The 20,632-nt window shown below is 40.1% G+C and overlaps 1 protein-coding gene across 4 annotated transcripts in view; it reads right to left on the bottom strand.

The window, feature by feature from the left end:
* Window positions 1-237: 237 nt before the first annotated feature.
* KIF16B (kinesin family member 16B) overlaps window positions 238-20,632 on the bottom strand; it is a 137,801-nt gene continuing 117,406 nt past the window's right edge. For 3 of the 4 annotated variants that reach the window (XM_032183981.1, XM_032183983.1, XM_032183984.1), the window contains 2 exons: window positions 17,381-17,464; window positions 238-1,684 (listed from right to left, as the gene is read on the bottom strand). In XM_032183981.1, the coding sequence (XP_032039872.1) occupies window positions 1,526-1,684; window positions 17,381-17,464 (243 nt within the window). In that variant the 3' untranslated portion in view covers window positions 238-1,525. The remainder of the gene's footprint in view (window positions 1,685-17,380; window positions 17,465-20,632) is intronic. The other variant, XM_032183985.1, reaches the window with a different exon arrangement.

Raw genomic sequence — 20,632 nt, 5'->3', positions numbered from 1 at the left:
ACTGACAACAGGTTTTTGGTGGTTTTGAAATTTTACCTTAATTTTAGCTGTTTTCAGTGAAACAAATCAAAATAATTATAATGCTCTCAAAATTTTAATGATCCATTCTAATTTTTTTTTTTTTTTTTTTTTTTTTTTTAATTAGAAACACTTATCATAGCAGGCTAGCTTTAGTAATGGAATCCAATTGTCTTTATTCATTGTATTAAATGTAAAGCATTATTGTTCTTATAATTTAGGTCACGAAATAAAAAATTACCAGTGTTGTTGCTTCAGGTTTTAATAACCATTTTCTACAATATGAAATAGTTTGATTACCAAGACCTACTGGTGGTCAGTGATGGCAACTCCCAAATAATGCTTCATACTCCTAAGAAATGGCACACAAAACTTACCTTCCATTATGTGTTTTAATAACCGAAAGCTGCTTTATTCTGCTTTTTATACAACCAATTATACATTAACATGTACATGTACCCAATTCCAGTCACAGTGTATACATATTTTTGGATCCGCAGCAATATAAAATGAGTTCTACCTGTATATACATGTGCAAGTCTGAATAAATCCTGAGTAATTTTAAAGTACTCTTAGTAAAATCCTGTAAATTTTAACTGATGCAAATAAAATTGAGGTCTTACAGTGTTATGCTCTTGTGAAGAAGCTGTTTTTCAAAAACAGAAATATAGCGCTTTGCATTAGCTTTATGCATAGCTTTGCGCTCTGTACACTGCACAGTATCCACTTACGGTCCAGGTAATTAGAAAATGTGAAAAGATGCTGACCGCATTCTTCGGTTAACTATTGCTTCCTTTACTTCTTAATTAGTGGCAAGTGATATATTCTGCTTCATAATAACCAAGTGTGGAAGACTTCTACGGGTTTTAAATGATATTCTTTCTGCTTTATATATTTTGTAAACATTCAAGTCACTCAGGCCCTTAAATTCTTCTGAGAAAAACTATACAATTGTACAGTCAAATACTTATAACATGTGTCCTGGGGAAAAAAAGGAAACAACAGCAGAGTATGAGCATTACCTTAAATGCGACAGTATGCTATAGGGAATCAAAAGAGGCAATGTTCTTTAAGGAGCAACTTGGACAGAAACTGAAAGGCTGCTCAAAAACCCTGTCAGTATGACACACCGGCACAGGCAACATGAGATGATCTCACACGACCATAACAAATTGTCTGAGCAGAAGTGAGGGAAGCGTTCCCACTGAGGAGTGGATCCAAACCCAGCACGTGAGTCAGAACTTTCATATGGTATTAACAGAGCAACTCACACATCAACGTCTGCATACCCCATGCCAGGAAAATGCAGGCACTTCTCATATTAATGAGAAGTGGCAGAGGACAAAAGCTAGCGTCAGGGCGTACGTAGCTGTCTTTAGCAGGAGTTGGTTTGATGCAACTTCTCGGGCATGAAAGCAGATACTCTTTTTTCTTCCCCCTCATTCCGCTCGTACCACAAGTGAAGGCACCAATGTCTGTGCTCCTCTGGCACAAGGGTCCTGGCAAGTTAGCTGGTCCCATGGCTGCTATAGTCAAAAACTCCTTTCCTGAAGAAGGGTGAGAATTCACAGATGGTGTGTTTGGACAGAGTTGACCCCACTTTATCAATGTGCAGTGGAGATGATGGAGATTTCAGCATTGCAGCAAAAAAGCTCCTGAGGTATTTCTGTGGAACAAAATGCAAAATGTCATGATTACAACCACTTCAAAGATTTAAATGAACAGCAATACAAAACAAACAAACAAACAAAAAAATAGACTAAAACAGTATCTCCATGGACTATGAAAAGCCCTTTTAATTACCACCAGCATTGAAATCCATCCATTAAAAATGTCTCCTGACATGTCCACGTTAAGATCAGGAAAAGCAGAAAAAAAAAACTATTTCCCACTTGCTTTCCCTGCCAAGCATGCTAACTGTTTTATTCTGCACTCGTGTGACGCTTCTGCTAATCATGACCTGCTAATACTGCTGTCTAGCATTACCAAACACTGCAGCAGGTGCAAGCCTCAAATCTATTCTGCAGGAATTTCACTACATATGGACACAAAGGACTTCAGAAATCGTTCCCTCATCAAGCCTTTATGAACCCTGCATTGAAAAGGATTTGTTTTGACCAAGGCCATCTGCACAAATATTGTATGACTTCCATAACATTTCAGAACCTAACAGCATCTTTTTACTGAGTTGCCCTCTAAATATTATTTTTTTTTAAGCAGTCTGACACCTCAGAAGCATTCCCCTTCCCAGAAGTTAATATTCACCAACCACTGCGCGACTCGCATCCATTTATATCTACAGAAATCGTGACAGATGTACATTAACACAAAGTTAGCTTTCACCAACCTGATGGGGTTTCCTTCACATATGGGTTGAATTATTACCATCGTTTAACATAGTTTAATAAGCCACATTTATAACTTTGAACTAAAACACAGTAGGTAAAATGTTGATCAGATAGGTACTAAAAAAAATAAATTACCGAATGTCACCCAAATAGTTGCATAGGAAATCTCATCTAGAACACAGGGATAATAAACTCCTTTCCTCTGCTACAGACTGACCGCAGAAAAAGATAGCCTGAGAAATTATTCACTAATCCTGGATGCAGCGGGAAGTACATCTATAAGACAGAACGACACGGATATCCTATGAAAAACACCAGGTTTCGTCATTGAATGCAGCAACTTCTGGGTCATGAAAGAGGTTCGTTCAGGAAGCAGTCCTAATTATTCACTTTCTTCTCAAGGAGAATTTCTCCATAATATAACAACCTGTTATCTATTTAAAGTACCTTGGAAACCAGCTGTATTAATATCACAGAAAGCGGGATAACAACAACAAAAAATAGCAGCTGGCACATAAGCTATTCTCTTGGCAGGATTGGTAGATTTTCTTCTTTATTCAGATCTCCCACAGGTTGTATTAATGCTCGTGAACAAAATTCATTACAAAAATGCCTTCAAGATGAATTCCAGCAGACTAAGAGGTAATTTAAAGTGAGCAACAGATGTCATATCGACATTTGTCATAATTAGTTCGCAAAGTAGGGCCCTTTAAAAAAGTCCCAATCCAGTAATGCCTGAAGGATGAATATGGTGGAAAATCAAATGTAAAACAAAGCATACTGTTAGAGTTTTAGCACTGTGCTGAAAAGTTACTGCAGTAATTTCAGTTTATGGCTACTGAAGGCTCAAAGGTACCAAAATTTCTCACCGGAGACATTATAAGACCTATTGCATTCACCTTGGTATGTATGGCCAGATAATTGACTGTCATGCCTTTGCTGTAGAGCCATTATTCATTGTTTTGGCATGATAGCTCTAATGGCAATGAACAAAAAAAAAAAAAAAGAAAAAGAAAAATCCCTCTGCTGTAAGCGTGTACTTATCTGACAGGGAAACACTAGGAACAGCAGGTATCCTTATTTTCCTGGATCTGTATGCAAGAGTTGCTCGATGAATATCAGATTCTTTGAACGTGAAGAAGATACTCGGGAAAATGGCAACAAGCAGACCCTACCGGATTATGATGGAATTCATTTTGTAGGAAGGTTCTCAGCCATATGGCTTTGCATTATGTGCTCTTCAACAACCATTTCCGAACAAATTAGCCCTCTTTTAAATCCCATATCTGCATTCGCCCTTGTTTGCAATGCTGATGTGTTAGCACAGCGCAGAGCCGGTGCACCCTTGACAAGAAGAAGCTGTTGCTTCAGTAAAATTGAGGCTGCTCTGTCCAGATACGTTGGCTAGGAGTTAAGTCCTGTAAATGGAAAACAGTGATTGATGGCAGAAGTGTTTGTTCTCACAATTACTGGTGTGTATGCCTCTGTTACAGGGCTGCGGCTAGGCAGGAAGGGGGAAGGTTGCTCTGCTCTGCGTGCTGCAGTGTGGACAAAGTCAAAGAGTGTGTCAGGAGAAAAGGAAGAGCCTTCCTTACTGGTGTGTGGAAATGAGCATCCCTAGTTCAGACAGGATAGGCAGAGGATGAGGGTCACAGCAATCAGAGAGAGGGACAGGCACGTCAACACCAAACACTGGTGTTGACAGAGAGAAAACTTTCCCAGGGATCCAGGAGGACCTTGGCACGGACTTTGCTGCAATCCAGGAAGCCGCTGGAAGCTGCAGCAAGGCTAGATGAAATGGTCTCCTCTGCTGGGACACAACGGACAGGGGGAGAGCTGTTTTCAAAGCTTTTATATTAAATCCATTTCCAGCAGCAGATACGATTTTTCTCTGTTTACAGAACAACGCTGTTGTTTGTGCTGAGTTAAAACTAGGTGGGATGCACTCTGGTATCTTTTGATGTGTTCCCTTTAAAAGAAAAAAAAAAAAAAAGTCTTTGATGCTGGCAAGCTCAGAGTGCCAGCAGAGAAACACGTACAAATTTTATATAAATTAATGCTGTGACATCCTACCTGCACTTCACCAACAGCATCTAAACAGCATCACCCCAGAAATGCAAAGCACCACATTATAGCAACCCTCCTTTTGCAAGTTATGCATAACTAACTTCGAAAGAAAAACCTAGGTAAATGCTACAAAAATTCCCAAAGTCTTGTCTTACTTGTTCTGTTTGTTAGCCTTTCAGAACTAGTCATTCGTTCTGGATTATTTAGCCTGGTAATCAGTATTCTTCAAAATGCACTTAGGAGTTTAATTTCACTAATAGCGTTCAACCTGCTATGCTGTTGGTTTGCTGGAAAATATCCTAATTACAGATTTGTAAATGTCTCAGTGTGAGGGCACAGGACCCTGGCATTGTAACAGGAATGGAAAATGGGTAACTTAGCTCGTGTTGGTTCCTCAATGTAAGCACACATCCAGGAACAGCAGTTAAGAGAATGAAAATACTTTTGGCATGTACCAAACTTTTAGAGACAAAAAGCCAGGTGAAAAAAAAAAAAAAAACACCTGCAAAATAGGAGAAGCAGTGCTTTTCCTCTCTTGGCATGCATTATATCCTTAATGACCTTTAACTTAAAATTTATGAAAGTCATACCTGCAAATTTTCAACTTGGATTCTGAGTGTTTGGAAACGAAGCAAGACTGGAGAACGGTGCGAGGCCCACCTACGGATTTGAGTAGCTTTCCCTCCAGTTTCATTATGCAAATGGCAAAACGGTAACCATTTTGAAAGCTTATTAAAAATTATTACTTTAATAAGGTTTACTTCTTAAGCAGAAGGCCAGTGATCAGACTTGATCCATCAGCACAGCAAAGTCATTCTAATGATTTTTGCACTACTTCATAATGTGGGGACCTCATACTTTTATACATTTTAATATAAATCTATAACTTAATTTAAAGTTATTAAAGTAGTTATAATCAAAAAGCTTTCTTGAATGTGAAAATGTTCTTATCATCCTTTCAACTGTGGCATTTTGAAGGGGAATTCAGTTCAATGACATTGTTCTCATAATCCATTACAAACAGCGACAGCCTCCGAGACCAATAGCAGAGCTTAGGAAGAATTGGATTTTTCATTAAACTTTGGCTTGTTTAAAAAGTCATCAACTCTGGTACTTCCAGAAAGTGAAAAAAAATTTGACCTCCTTCCCCTATTGCAGTTTCTAGCAATTTCCCCCAGAAAAACAGTGTCTTAAATTCTTTAAATGTAACACTTCACCATTAGCATAATAAGTATCACTAATATTTGACAGGCCTAAAAGCACCACAAACTGGAATCAAGGTCAGCCTCGCAAGGCTTCGGGGATTTTTGAAACAATAGCCTCTTCTCCCCAACCTTCCTTCAACACCTACACATCAATCTGATGGTGAAAATCTTTGCCACAAGGTCACAGAAGGTCGCCAGTGACAGAGGCAGGAATAATTAACTTGCTCATCTACCTTTGAGCATCAGCTCCTCTCTCCCTTTAATAGAGATGCTAGTTTCTCTTGGCACCAATCACGTAATTATTCTGTTGACTAGTGTTAAGTGCTGCAAGCTTTAAATCAAATCTTGATTTGAATTATTCATAGAGCAGAGCATATGCAGGTACCCACAGCTGTTTTCTATAGGATAGGTACCTGATTGCAAAAAAAAAAAAAAAAAAAAAAAAAGACAGATTGGAGCATATTCCCTGACTCTGAAAAACTGTAGTACGCTACAATTAGTCCCACCGATTTCAAAGGGAATATTCACCAAAGCCTGATATTCCTGAGGAAGAATCTGGCCCCAAACGAGCAGACAGGAGTGTGCTTAGCTGCCAGTCTGCCATCACAAAACCAAATATCTGCTCGGAGGACAAAGCACGCAAAGGGAGCCCCTTGTCACTGCTTAGATATAAGAGCCTTTGTCTCCTAGGAGGGAATTGTTGGACACATGCAAAGGAAAATGAGCATTTGGGGACTCTTTCCTAAATTAACCAGCTTTCTCTGTTTTAGACAGTTCCACTGGTGCCCTGATGGGAAGAGAGAAAAAAAGACTTCCAGGGTGGTTTTTCAAATACGAAGCGCTAGGGAAACGCCAGCTCTCATCACAAACAACAATCCCTACCAGCAAAGAAAAAAAAGCCTGGCTTAAACGGCCCTGACAGGAGATGGTGTCTCGTGGTGACTTGGGGTTGGCAGAGGGCCCTGTCTGCGGTGATACCATGCACAGCATCTGAAGAGAAAGGATCTTACGTCTGCCCAACAAAAATAGGATGCGAACTTCTCATCAGATCTGCTTCTTCCATGGCTTTTTTTTTTTTTCTTCCTTTTTCCTTACTGGCAGAGGTTAGAAGGGATCAGCATGCTGCCAAGGGAGGTCAGCTGTGGTTGCATCCAGCTGTACCACAGGGAGGGCGCACAACAAAGCAACCCTTGGCAAAAGGATGGCAAGCTAGGCTAGTGCTGCCTCACTGGGGACACGCACATCTTAAACACCAACAGGACTGGATTATCTGGGTCAGAAGCGGAGGGCAGGAAAAGCCATTAACCAAACTATTGGAAGGTTCTGTAGGAACTGAGTTCCAGGGGACCAGGTTCTCGTATGCCAAATACGCCGACATTATCCAGTGAGGGGTACTCACGCTGTCCAACCCGAGGCATTTTGTCCAGCCAGCAGTCCCAGCCTGCTCCTCCAGGACATGGCTCAGGTCATCACAGCGCAGCTTCTGCCTTGTGTTTGCCACTAAGACGATCTTCCCTTTCCCTTAGGGACGTCCTGAGGCTAACTGGTTAATTAGGTGCGAGTAATTGCCAGCAAAATGCTCTGATTGCTCTCTAAAAGTAGTTTCAGATCCATTTCTGGATTTGTTAAATATGAGCGAGCAGGGAAAGAATTGGCAGACAGCAAGAATATGAAACACAAGGTGCTGTTGCTTTGGAGTACAACAGCATAGAAGTATTGGGGACCGTACGGAGACTACAATTAACATCTTCACCTCCAGCCATTCAAGATTCATTCAGTTCTCCACTCACCAGATATAATGACTCACAAGCGTTTTGGTCCTCTGTGATTTTTTTTTGGTTTGCTTTTTGTTTTTGCTTTTTGCTGTTGCTGTATTTAAAAAGAGAAAATGTGGGGCCTCAATTCCTTTTCCCAACAGCTTGACATATACGGTGAGATCTCATAACGCAGATCTGAGTAGAATATGTGAGCAGGACAGCATATGATATCCTGTATCTCAAGTTATATTTCAGGCCCTGCAGGAAGTACCTGATGTCACCTCTGTACCCGGACACATTCATCTGCCTCGCACCCCCCAGGTCCTGATGTGCAGCTGTGATTTCCTAACAGTGAGAAAAGCCTCAGCGCCTGGGAGACAACCTTCTGCCTAAAGGATCTTTTTGCTGTGAAATATTTGAAACAAAAGCTTCTAAAATGATGACACGATCACCTGGGCCAGTATCTTTTGCAGAAAGACCTTGGAGGCTGGGTTCTCCTTACAAAAACTCCAGTCCTAGACACTGCCAAAGTTCTGCAGAGCTTCCTTGAGGAGTCAGAGATAACAAATGCCTCCAGAATTTATCTGTCCCGTAGGTACCACAGACCTTGTTCTGGTCTCACATGGCTTGTGCGAGCACAAGGAGATTTTTCAGGGGAATGAAGACAAATTCACAAACGTTTAAAAACGACAAGTCACAACTGTTAGTCAGACTATTCGAGGGAGGGTTGTCTGCTTCAGACTGGCAAACATTAATTAGGCTCAGGGCTGGATTAACTGGCTTCACATTATACAAGCGAAGAATAAAGGACCGGCTCGTTTTAATCAAACCCTTACTGTTCACTTTGATTAGGCCTAATCAGAGGCAAGACTGCTTACGGATAACGCCGAGTAGTCAGGCAGAAACGAAGACCTTCCCAATCAGCATCACCCCTCCTGTATTTGCATCCCTTACACATACAACTTCCACCCCACCCACCACCAATTTGCCCCCAAAACAGAAGCACACCCCTGTTAAACTTACAGATGCCTCCCCGAGGGACTCCACTGTAATGTCCTCCTATCGATGGAAGAAAGAAAACCTGAAAGCCCAGCAGCAAGTGCTGCTGGAGAAGCAGCAGCCGAGCAGCTGCCCAGGGAGCAGAGCATTGCTGCAGAGCAGGCAGCAGGGTTCAGCTGGAGATGCTTCCAAAGAAACCAGCGTTCAGGGGGTTCTCTTAGCACAGAGAGCATGAGTACGGCAAATCAAGTTGGGTCTTTGTTTTAATAAGCTAGCAAATATCTTGCCAATTTGCCTGTGATATGCATATGTGAACTCTTAACTTGTTAGACCCAACTTGTTTGTTAAGGAGCTAGATAGGAGGAGATAAGACTGAATGACTAAGTGCTGGATCTATAAAAATAGGATATTCCTTTGATAGCGAAGAGTTTAGCCATCGCTTTTGTTGGAGCTACAAAAGTGAACTATGGAGAGTTGTGTTCTTGGCTCCTGTAAGTCACCGCAGTGCCACCACTGCTGCAGCAACCCGTGCTGGCAGCGGACTTAACCCAGAGCTGAGAGTGAAGCAGCAACACTACTCACACCACCCTCTGGGCATGGTTAGAGGTACCTCAATGGCTTTGGAACTAAGCTGGTAAGAATCAAGCTCTTCCAATACCTAAATTCCAATTAAAAACAAAACAAAACAAAACAAACAAACAAAAAAAACCCACCCAAGACTAGCCCCTTGGAAAATTCTCCCTGTTTTTATGCACAGTGCTTTGCAGACTCCTTGAAGCAGGGTTACAGTTTCCTCTCTAGCCATCTAGGTGAGAGCAGATTTTATCACTACAGCTCCAGAAGCGTTAGAGTGCCACTAAAATTTAATTTTACCCAGGGTGGCACTGGAATTTACTTGAATGCATACACCTTTTTGAATTTTTGTAACGCACAGGCAATCCGAGAGATGCCAGTTATGATTCAAGGTGAAATTGCTCTCCTAGGTTTTCAAAATCCAAACTATTCATTATAGCTATTTAGAGCATTTTTCTGTGCAAGTCTAATGGCATGAGCACATTATGTTGAATTACTATTATGCTGCATCAATTGAATTAACTGCTGAAGTCAGTCCACATCCCAAATTACAATCTTATTCTACCTGAAATTCATTTAAAATCCACAGGACTTAATATTTCTTACAACGTCTGCATGCTAAAAGCTTACATTCATGGGCTTTAAGTAGCCCCAATGAAAACTGAATTGTAGGCTGGAAAAAAAAAAAAAAAAAAAAAAAAAAAGGAAGCCAGCAAGGACTATGATTTACAGGTGCTCCATCAGCTTGAGTCTTCTTTTGGAAGTAAACGGCCTGGCTAGTGAAGGAAAACAATCTTTTCTCCGGAGTGCAAGTCAAAACAAGTCCTGTCAAAATCTATTCAGAAAGAATAACAACACAATTGATTTTACCACGCATCCCCGGGGCAGCAGTGACAGCGTGTCATCTGCTGGAGTGGCCTTGGCAAACAGCTACCAAAGCACTTGACATGCATCACCCTCTGCTTCCTTTGGTGAAGTCAGATGCTGGAGGATGACTGATATGCTTGCTTTGAAAAGGGATAGCACCGAGTTCAAGCCAGTGTCCTTGGTCGAGCACTCCCTTTATTCATCTACTCACATCTGGAGGTGGGGAGCCATTACTGGAGACCGATCAAGGTGCACCACTACAAAATGTGATTTGTAGCAGGATGTTGGGAAATTTATTCAGAACTAACAGTAAAACACATTGTGATGCAGAGCTAAACTAGAGTTCAAGCTATATTCTGTCACATATCCTGAACTAAATCATGTGGGTAGCGTCCCTGCCTATGGCAGAGGGGTTGGAGCTAGATGATGTTTAAGGTCCCTCCCAGCCCAAGCCATTCTCTGATTCTATCATCAACATACCTTCTTATTTTTTGATACTCTAAAAGGAAAGAAAAACAGCCTGTGAGTTGCATACATCCTATTTAATTCTTTATTTGAAACACAGATGAACATTTTATCATAAAAGATCCAGTTTTTGAGGTAGGGAGCTGAAGTTATGCATCTAAAGAAAGAAATACCAAAGTTATTGTAAGGGGGTATGTACACTACATGAGAGTTACCTCTAGCAAACTCTGCAAAACAGGATTTCAGACCTGATCTTGAATGAGCTGACAAGTTTGAGCAAATGAGACCAAGGGGCTGCTTATGCTTCATGTCCCTCTGTGTCTAGCAGCCTGTTGAACAGATCTTGAACTGAACGCAATTAGAAAACAATCCCAAGCTTTCACGTCTTCCAAACTATCATTTTGCTCTTCTATTGCTATTATAAAACTAGCCTTTTGCATTTGCTGTCATCCTGGCTGAGATTCTATGGTTTTTAATCAAAGTAAGATTTTATTGGTATGGGATCAGCTGCTGACACATGCAAAGTCCTAATCTCTACTTATTTATATGTAGAGAACGTAATCAATGAGTAAAACTAAAATCATTATTCACTTTTTGAAGCCAACGCAGTCTTGCACAAGAAGCAGTGACACCCAAAACCAGATGAAATGAAATGCTTTACTGCTGAAAGCTTCTACAGCTGCTCTGTGAGGGCTGCCACTTCAAAGAAGAGGAGCCAGGTGCCTTGAGTAGTCCCGATGACGCACTGAAGGCCACGAACCCAACATGGGAAATTGTTCTCGAATGGTTAACTGCAAAGTTTTACTACCTGCAGACAAGGCAAGACTTCAGTGTTGCTGCTGAGAAGCAGAGAGTTTTGTTTAAAAATACTTTTAAACAGTTACTAGAGGTTATGAAAGGCTCTTGGTGCAAACTGACTATACCTAATCCAGTAAATTGTCCTTGACGTGGGTTTCATATAACTGATATTCACCATTTGGTCCCCTTCCCCACACACTTGTGCTCTTCTCTTTGTGGACAGGTCTATGCTCTTTCTTCCTGTGCTCCTATTACATCCTCTTACATTCCCCTATTTCTTCGCTGGGAAATTAAAATCATCACTCTAAGATGTAGCATTCTGTACTTCAGACCACGGCTATGAAACAACCTTCTCAAGGATTATCAAACGCTGACATTTGCAGCAGTCTGCTTTTGCAATAGCAGTCGTATGGTATGCAGCCATATCTCTAACAAAAGGACAAGCTTCCTTTTATCTTTCAATGATTATCAAATACATTTTGCATGCTTTCTGCAGTCCGTCTCATTGAGATGCTTCGAAGACCAGTATTTACAACTGCACTGTCAGAGGCAAACATGCAATCTGCAAGAGCCAGGCTGGTGAGCAGCTGGCTTTAAAGCTCTTTTTAAAAGCTTTGGTATTAGGGATGTTGTTGTAAGCTGATACTGGAGTCTAATAATTTCCTTTTAATAATCACTTTGAACTGACACACAATCAGTAGCTTAGAAAGGTCCTTGTGACTGGCGTCGGTGTCAGCATCAGGAAAAATCACACAGAAACAGAAACTCCTACTGACCTCACCGGACAGGATTTATTTATTTTTCCAATAGAAGTTCCAATTCACCTGGAACAAGCACGAAGCCAGCTGTCTCAGCTAAACAGGTTAAGGCATGGACTGTGAAACAAAGGCTGGTGGGACGTACTCATGAAGTTCATACTGAATATTCAGATGACAAATCACCTACAGTTTCGTTAAAATGCTTCTGCCCTCATGACTCCACGGAAAACCACAAGAAATGAGGACTTAAACTGGCTAGAACATACTCAGTGTGCCCAAATTTGTGGACAAGTATTTTGAGATGTTTTCTCAAATATCTCTTTTTCTGGTTGCCACTGAGGTGTTAATTCTGAAGCAAGTAATACATTTAAATGACAGCAACAAATTCATGTTTGATGTGTGTTTTCCTTAAGAACTAGATTCTTGGAGTCATGCAAAAATAGCAGAACCCGCTTCAAAGGGAGAAGATGGAGAGGCTAGCTTCAGAGCTGTGTACAGAAAACCCTAGAAATTATCACCTTCAAAGGAAGGTTAAAAACACGTTAAAAACAAAACAGAGCATTTGGCCTCTTAAGTTAAAGAATCATAATTTGGAAGCTTAATTTTGACCAGAGGAAACAGCAATATTTCTGTTCAGTGCTTGTGATGCTTTCACCAGCCAGTTCTACAGCTTGGAGAGGATAATTGAATTATGCAGTTCATACAAGATTTATTTCTGCCTCTTGCATTAACACCTCTCATTGATAAACTCATCATCAGACCCCAGAAAGTTACGAGGTTAAGGACAATTGTATTATTAATTTTAAATAAATTGAGCATGTCAATCTTTTAAAGAGATTCAAAGTATTAAAAAAGGCAGAGACAATGCCAGGAAGATGTATGTGCTCCTTCAAAACTCAAAGAGGATTTGCTTTACCCTACTGGTACAGGTGGACTTACTTTCATTCCCTGAGCTCCACAAGGAGAAGCACAAGGAAAAACACCTCCTACCAACCATTGTGCTGTCTGCTGGTGCATTCCCAGTCAGGGATTTTGCCTCTTGCCCCTTGGTGTCGACAAACATACCCGAGGAAACGCAGCAGTGGGGATGAAGAGTGCAAAACAACAGAGGAGACAGGCTGAGGTTTGAGTTGTGGGGTTGTTTTGTTTGCCTTTAAGCAACAGCCTGCTGGAATTTTGTCAGCTTAACAATCGTGCTCTTCTGAGTACACTGATGGAAGCAAGACTAGAAAAGAAGGTTAGTGGGCCCATGGCTAGAAGACTTCTGAGTAAGGAGTCAGGAAACATGACCCCATCTGTTATGTCAGCTCAGACAGTTACTTGTGCAGTTTTCCTGGCTGCACAATGGTTGAACAGGGCTAATACTGACCTTCATTACTACTACAAAGCATGAGCCCAAGAGAAGAAGAAAAAATAAGCAGGGGAATGATTATGATACAAAAATGCAGTGTCCAGGGCAGTGGGGATTTCAGGAAAACTTTTTACTGTCATCCACAGATCTAGTAACTCCCCCAGTAATAAAAGATATTCTGCAGACAAAATGGAAACAGATACCTTCATTGAATTATCTCTCTCCTGTGACATGTGCTTCCTTTACAAAGTTTTTGCTTATAAACTAGAAAAGGAGGTATACATCTGATTTCATCAGGGGAAAAGAAAGGATCCTATATCCTTATTTACCGGTTTCTAATTGCATGAAAGGATAGATACACACTAACTTCTACTCATTAACTTTAATCAAAAGAATTCTTGGCTGTTTCATTTAAGGCGGATTTAATCAAGCAAGGTTGGCTCTGAAGTGAAATTACAGTCTTTAGACTGTGGAACAATTAATTTAGAGTTTTGCCCTGCAACAGGTCCCTGATGAAATACTAAATTAATAGATTGCAACAAGGCTCTTAGGATAGGTGATTTTAAACATAGGTTAGGTGCTTTCTCTCGTGATATATAGGTGAAAACCCTGTGCCAACTTGCCTATTATTTTTCAAAACCTCTATGGAAATATAAGATATTGGTCAAAAGACTTTATGTTATACCTCCAAGAACCAAAGCAAAAGTTTTTACATTGCAAGTATGTATCACGCTAGGGATCAAAGAGTTTTTTCTCTCCAGGTTCATCTCACACACACAAAAAAATATGCATAAGGTGCTTTCTTACCAACAACGTACTGTCAAGCTTTTGGTTATTAAGCATTTTTACCAGCTAGGATAGAAAGGATAAACGAATAACTGAATGTTTTACCTAAACTTCGCATTTATTGTGATTTTGAATCACAACCCTCGTAATCTGGGAGTCTTTTACTCAAAGTAATGTCCTACCTGTTACAATACAGTAATACACCCACTTTTGAACTAAAGCTGAAACAAGGTAATTTACATGGCAATCTTAAAAATAAAATAAATAAATAAATAAATAAATAAAGCAACAGCCCACCAGCAGCACCCAATACACTCTTCCCCATTCTAGCTGCACTGAGCAGTGCCACAAAAGCCCTCCTGCTATTCTCAGGACTTCTGCTCCTCTTGTGGCTAGAACCCAAGGGGTGCAGTGTAGGAAAAAAAAAAAAAAAAAAAAACAACTTCCTAAACTGCTATGGGTCCCACAAAGGACATTTTGGGCAAATGATTTTATAATTAGGCACAAGAAAATTTTCCCTGACTAGACCCAAAGAGAGGCAATTACAGTAGCTGCTTAGATGTGTGCAACAGAAGTAGTTCTCTGCTGTACATTTAGCTAATTTTGAAGAGTAGTTTTGCTCCTACAACTCCCAGTCTAACCGCCTCATTTTCCCAGATCAGACTGTGAGTTGCAATTTAGCCTTGACATAAGGAGAAGAGCCTACGAGACCATTTCAGTAACCAACTGCTCAATTCAGCACACACTTTAGACGGGCTGTTGGACTGAAATGACAGCCTTGGTTGTTTCATCCCTTAAAGAGGTGCACATTGCATCTTGAAATTTCATTTATGTGCGTGCTTAGAAAAAATGTAGATTAGAAAAAGAAACTGCTGTTCCTCAGGGGATGCTGCTCAGGAATGTGCTGGACTAGTCAAAGCTGTTCTATCCCACTCCAAAGTTAATCTATAAAGTCCGGGAAAAACAACACAAAGCCCATTCAAGATATGCAAAGATCTAATACAGAAACTGGAAGAGGAGATTAATTTCTTTATTGTCCACCACAGAGATGACAGCTCTACTAATGATCTTACAACATGGAACATTTATTCAGAACACTATTATTAGACTGATATTTGTCAGATTGCCATGTATTTTTAGTCAATAAGGTCAGCTCAGACTTCAGGTAAGAACATACAATTATTTTTTTTTGGTCTAGAAGATGGGCTTTGCTTTTATTAAGCGCTGTATTAGCTCATTAGCTCTTGCCTAACCATGGGAAACAATCAAATAAGCTTTTATACCACATAAAATTACTAGAATAACATCACCTGCGAGGCTTGCAAACCATTGCATAGTGTTTACAGCAAATCAAGGCACAGAATGGGGTATGAAAGCCAACTGAATGCATACTAGCCATGTTTCAGCTCATTATCAAGGTCTGACTTCCTCACCCTTTACCTGATCCAATTTCCACATGAGAAATGTGCCCTGTTCAAAAGGCCAAGAGACCACGTCCCTTATAGAGGCAATCCATCCATTACTACTTTCAGGTTAGTCTACTGAAACATGCTCAAAGTTCATTCCAGACTGAAAATGATGAGAAAGCAACAGATGGCATTTTAAATAAAATCGGTGCCTGTGCTATAGTACCCTATCACACATTCTCTGTCTGCCAAATAGTTTCCCAGTATAATTCAAGATGTGCTTTGAGTCTTCGAAGACTTCATGGGAAACAATCACTACTTAGGTGGTTTCTTCCACTGCTTTGCAAGGAGGCTGCAGTTATGTTCGCTGAAACTCACCAGCTACTGACCTTCAGTGCAAAGCCAGAGCAAACTACTGCAAAAATGCACAACGAAAGAAAGAATAAAATACCAGGAGCAGAGGTCCAAACATCAGGCATTTTTGCTATTTTCATGAAATGACGACAAGCTTATTGCATCAAATTCCTCATGGCAGGAATGGTAATATTTACTTGGCTCCTTGTCCTCTTAATACAACTTTCTCTTGACCACTGGAGATCTTGAGTTTCTCCAATGCTGACTGATTTGCCAAGATTACTGAATGGTATGGCCCAGTGTACTACCTGGCATATGGCAAAACATATTCATGTAAACAGTGCTCATATATTTTTATTATAGTATTTGCAAAATATATAGGCAATACAGTTCTAAATGACTTCGCTAAAATAGATACAACTTAATGTAAAGCTAAAAACTGGCTACATAGAGAGCCATAAATACTACATGACTGTGATCAAAGCATCACTCTACACAGCAGTTTTAACATTCAGAAACATTACAATAAAGTCGGTTAGGAAATCAATGAAAGGTCAGAAAGATTAAGGGATTAAATTTCTTACTGGTACAAAAATATGCAAACTGAGTACTAGACGGGAATGCGGCCATGCCTTTATGCCCTCTATGGAGGACATGAAACAAAAAACAGATTACATTTTGTGCTATATGTAAGACAGCCTCACATCAAAAGTCAGTGGGAGGATGTTTTGTTTTTGGATCAAAGAAAAGGTGAAGTACATAGAAAAAATCAAAACATGCCAGAAAATATCCCAGTTGGAAGCAATCTACTTTTATATTAATTTCTCTAAAGCTCTACTTAATGCTATTTCAGCCCTACAAAGAAAGTAATTCTTTATGACTTGCATGATCAGGTTATCCCCATGTGGCTACAAAATAGTTGTGGGGTATATGGTTTAGTCTTTGTTCCCTCCTATTCTTCTTTCCCAAAACCCCACCTGCTGCCCCCGGGCTGCAATAATACGCGCATTAGCATGGAAATATAAAGACCTGAAGTGCGATAGGAGTCAAAACTGTGCCATCCGCACAGCACTGTAGAACAAACAAAAAACCCAAACCCTCACTCAGTAACTCTGTCCACCATAAAATTAAGCTTTAAAACTAATTCAAGGAAAAAAAAACAAAACACTCCAAGCTGGGTTACAAAATAAAGCTCAGAGATGCCTAAATATCGCTTTCCTTCTGTCATGAGATATTTGGATATAGTAACCATGATAAAATAGTAAATCTTCAGATAACAAATCGCATTTAAAGCAGCAAGTTTTTTTTAATCTCGTCTTGCACAGAGACCATCTGTCTACAGTGAACACTTACCTCATCCGCAACCTTTCCCTACTAAATAAATGTACCTCCTGTGAACATCTCCGAAGAGTCGCTTTTTTCCAGACTAGGATTAATTTTTTTAAAAGGCATGTTTCATTACTTTGCAATCTACTGCTGCCATCTCCTGTGTTAAATGAAGCAGCAAGTAACTTCGTACTTACAAGTAGGCTATTTAACTACGACCGTCCGGGAATGGTTTCTGTTGGTCAAGCAGATAGTACTCCACCTAAATACACTTCAGAAGGCTGTGAGAAAGATGCCATTACCTCTAAGTGACTCCGTCTTTCTGCAATCACTCGTTCATCCTTGTTTCCAAAGAGCTTCTTCGGAGGGAATTCTAAAGTAGCAAGCTAGAAGATATTAAAGGATGAATTGGCATCATAAATGACAGGCTAAAATGAGAAAATTCTCTTCAAAACTACAAAGCGTCTGGAAAGAAGAAAAAGCCAAATATTCATGAGCTACAGTATATGCTATTAGCAAATATCCCATTATACATTTTTACCGACAGTATTATGATCTAGTCTGTAGCACAGCTAAAATAACAACACATTTTGTTCATACGTGAGTGACAGAAAGCAAATTTGGGAATTAGACTGTCACATTTACGAAGTTGCAAATTGAATCTAATGTTTTAACACCTACTAAGAAGGTAGAAAGATCTCTTCAGGAAGTTTTTTTATTATTATTATTATTATTTTTTTTTTAAAGACTGCATTCAGTCTCTTAAGAACTGTGGTCTCCAATTGTCATTTGTTCATCTTTTCTTATGTTAGATAATAAATGTAACATCCTTGCATTTAAGAACTATCACTGAAGTACGCCCTGGAATGCAGCACGGCTAGATGCCAGCTGACACCTGCGCACAACCTGAGGGACCTCCGTGGTTAAACCACGACAGCTTCTTTCACAACAGGGACGGGCTAAGAGCACGTACACCCACTGTGATGGCAGCTCGGATGATAGCAAGAGGGACTTCCTGAGCCATAACTCAACCAGAGCTCAATTGCATTCAAATGGATGTCCAGGCATGAAGGGGATAGTTTAATTTCTAAAGAGAACCCACATGAACAAACAAAATCCTATTTATCACAATCAAAATGAAAAGAAGGCAGGAGCAGAACATCTAAAAATGACTGTCCTTTTAGGAGTTCAACACAGAGGTGTGAAAAGCTATTTTTCCATTTCTTTTTTATTCCATAGGAACTGTAGTAAGCCGCTCTAGTAGAGGAGAGAGCAAGGGAACTTTATTCCTTTCTTGTATATCAGCAAACAAAACTTTGAACTAATTCCAGCCAGCTATATCTGGAAAACATACACACAGCTCAACCGTCGGTAACACATACCAATGAACTTTGTCTGCTAAACCACTGCTGCTGGGAACGACGTACAAGAAAGCAAGTCCTCTCCACGTAGTCCGTGTTTGCATTTTAAGGCAGTTGAAAACAATTTCTTTCTAGCTTTTATGGTATAAGATGGAAATATGCAACCTCACAGTGCTATTGCTGGAGTTGTTTTGCAGGCAGAACCCATGTGTAAAAAATGCCTCTTGCATGAATTCCCCAGGCTATCTGATGATATTGAAATAATAAACAAGATGCATCATTTTCTAGTATATCAGCACATAGAGGACTGTAGAGAGTCTATGGCTGGTTACAAGGAGCAGAAGGATACCGAATTAAATGAGGAGCTTCATCGTTAATGTTGAATGTAACCATTCTTTAAATACAAAGGAATTCTGCAATACAAATAATTTATTCCCACTGTCTGGTTCAACTCTGACTTGGATAGTTTTATAGAAGTGTCTAGACATCTTCAAATGAGCGATATCAAGTGATGTGGGGCACCAGAAGAGATGTCTGTTCTGCATCAGTCTTGCCAACATGCCCCAATTATATTTCTCAAGTTTTTCCAATCATATTCTGCTCTGTGTGCCTGCTTCTTCATGTTGGCAGGACAAGCAGTACGCAGCCAAATAGTATCCCGTAATTATGTCCTTGGGACTTACTTTCACTGCATTACTCACTCCTTAACCTATACAGAAATATAAGTGCTAATATTTTCAAGGGCTTCAAAATCCCACCCCTGCAGAAATTATATTTTATTAAGTAGTACTGAATCATGTAACTGCTAGAAACAAACAAGGTAAAACAACTGCCACCACAATCCCCTCCTGGCTCTAGGAAGACTGTTTTTGAATTTATTTACTAATAAATACTTTATTTATAGAATTTTAAAATAGTGTCTGTCAAGAAAAGGCCAATTTGCACAAATGAAAAAAAGCTACTGCTACCACTTCCTCAGACATACTCTGTAGAGCCAAAGCAAGGTATCACATCTGAAACCAAGAATGATTTCTAGATCTAAATTAAGTTCGATTTTAACAGGTTTTGGGGGACTACTTCAACAAAACTTTGGGATGGGCAACGGCCTTTGAAGTATTTTCCAAAGCTGTTAGCTTTCTGAATATATTTTAGGAGAAAAATGGTTAGTTGTATTTTCTAAAAACAGCCAGGTGTTCAAGGCCAGGCTGGATGGGGCTTTTGGCAGCCTGGTCTAGTGCGAGGAGTCCCTGCCCATGGCAGGGTGGTGGAACTGGATGGTCTTTGAGGTGCCTTCTAACCCAAACCATTCTGAGATTCTATGAAACTCATTCTCACAAAAGTCGCTGGTCACATAGATTTAATGCTTCTTAATTCCCAAATCGCACCAATGCATAAATCTTTAAAACCAAGACAACAAAATTCCATTACCACAGACAAATTTAATACTTAAAAGACAGGCCCCAGCCAGTAAACCCGGCTCTAAAACACTTCAAGTTACAACTGAACCTAAATGAAAATCATTTTTTCATTATTCTGGTCCAGATGTTGACCAGCAATTTGATCTTGGAGAGTTATACGCAACAAAAACTTGCCACCCAGGTCAGAATGCCACTGTGCCAAACTGTATTTGCAACACGTGTGTATGTTACTTATGTCTGTAATACTCACATGTACAGAGTATACCTACACACATACATGTATGTACCTGGAAAGATTTTACATCCTGCACAGGACATGTTACAAATAACCAATTATCTACTGCAGTAACCATTTCTGTGTGGGCTGGATGCAGAAGGTACACCACCTCGGGTCTGCTGGCGTAACTCCGTGTCCCTGCTGGGCTGCTTTGTCTTTCTCAAGGGTTCTCTGGCTCTTCTCTTGGCCAAACTCTTGGCAGTTGCTCATCACACAAACAAAACGCAAGCCACTTCTGTCATACGCCAGATGACTTCCCAACTACATGGCAGCAAAACCTCCAACCGTAAACTTCATCATCATTTCAGCAGCCCCTGGAAGCTCTGAATTGTTCCAATATGTCCTACTCTGCTCTATGCCAAATACCACACGAGATACAAAAGCAAATGCATTCTCTAGAATACACTGCAAACTTAATTTTCCTCATTTGCCATTACAGCAGAAACTGTCAGACTGCAGAGCCTAATACCCATCAAAACAAAAAGGAGACATCCAAAA

This window comes from Aythya fuligula, chromosome 3 (genome assembly GCF_009819795.1).
Source record: "Aythya fuligula isolate bAytFul2 chromosome 3, bAytFul2.pri, whole genome shotgun sequence".
NCBI lineage: Eukaryota > Metazoa > Chordata > Aves > Anseriformes > Anatidae > Aythya > Aythya fuligula.
Note: the sequence above shows the minus strand (reverse complement) of the source record. Positions and strands in the feature narration are given on the sequence as shown.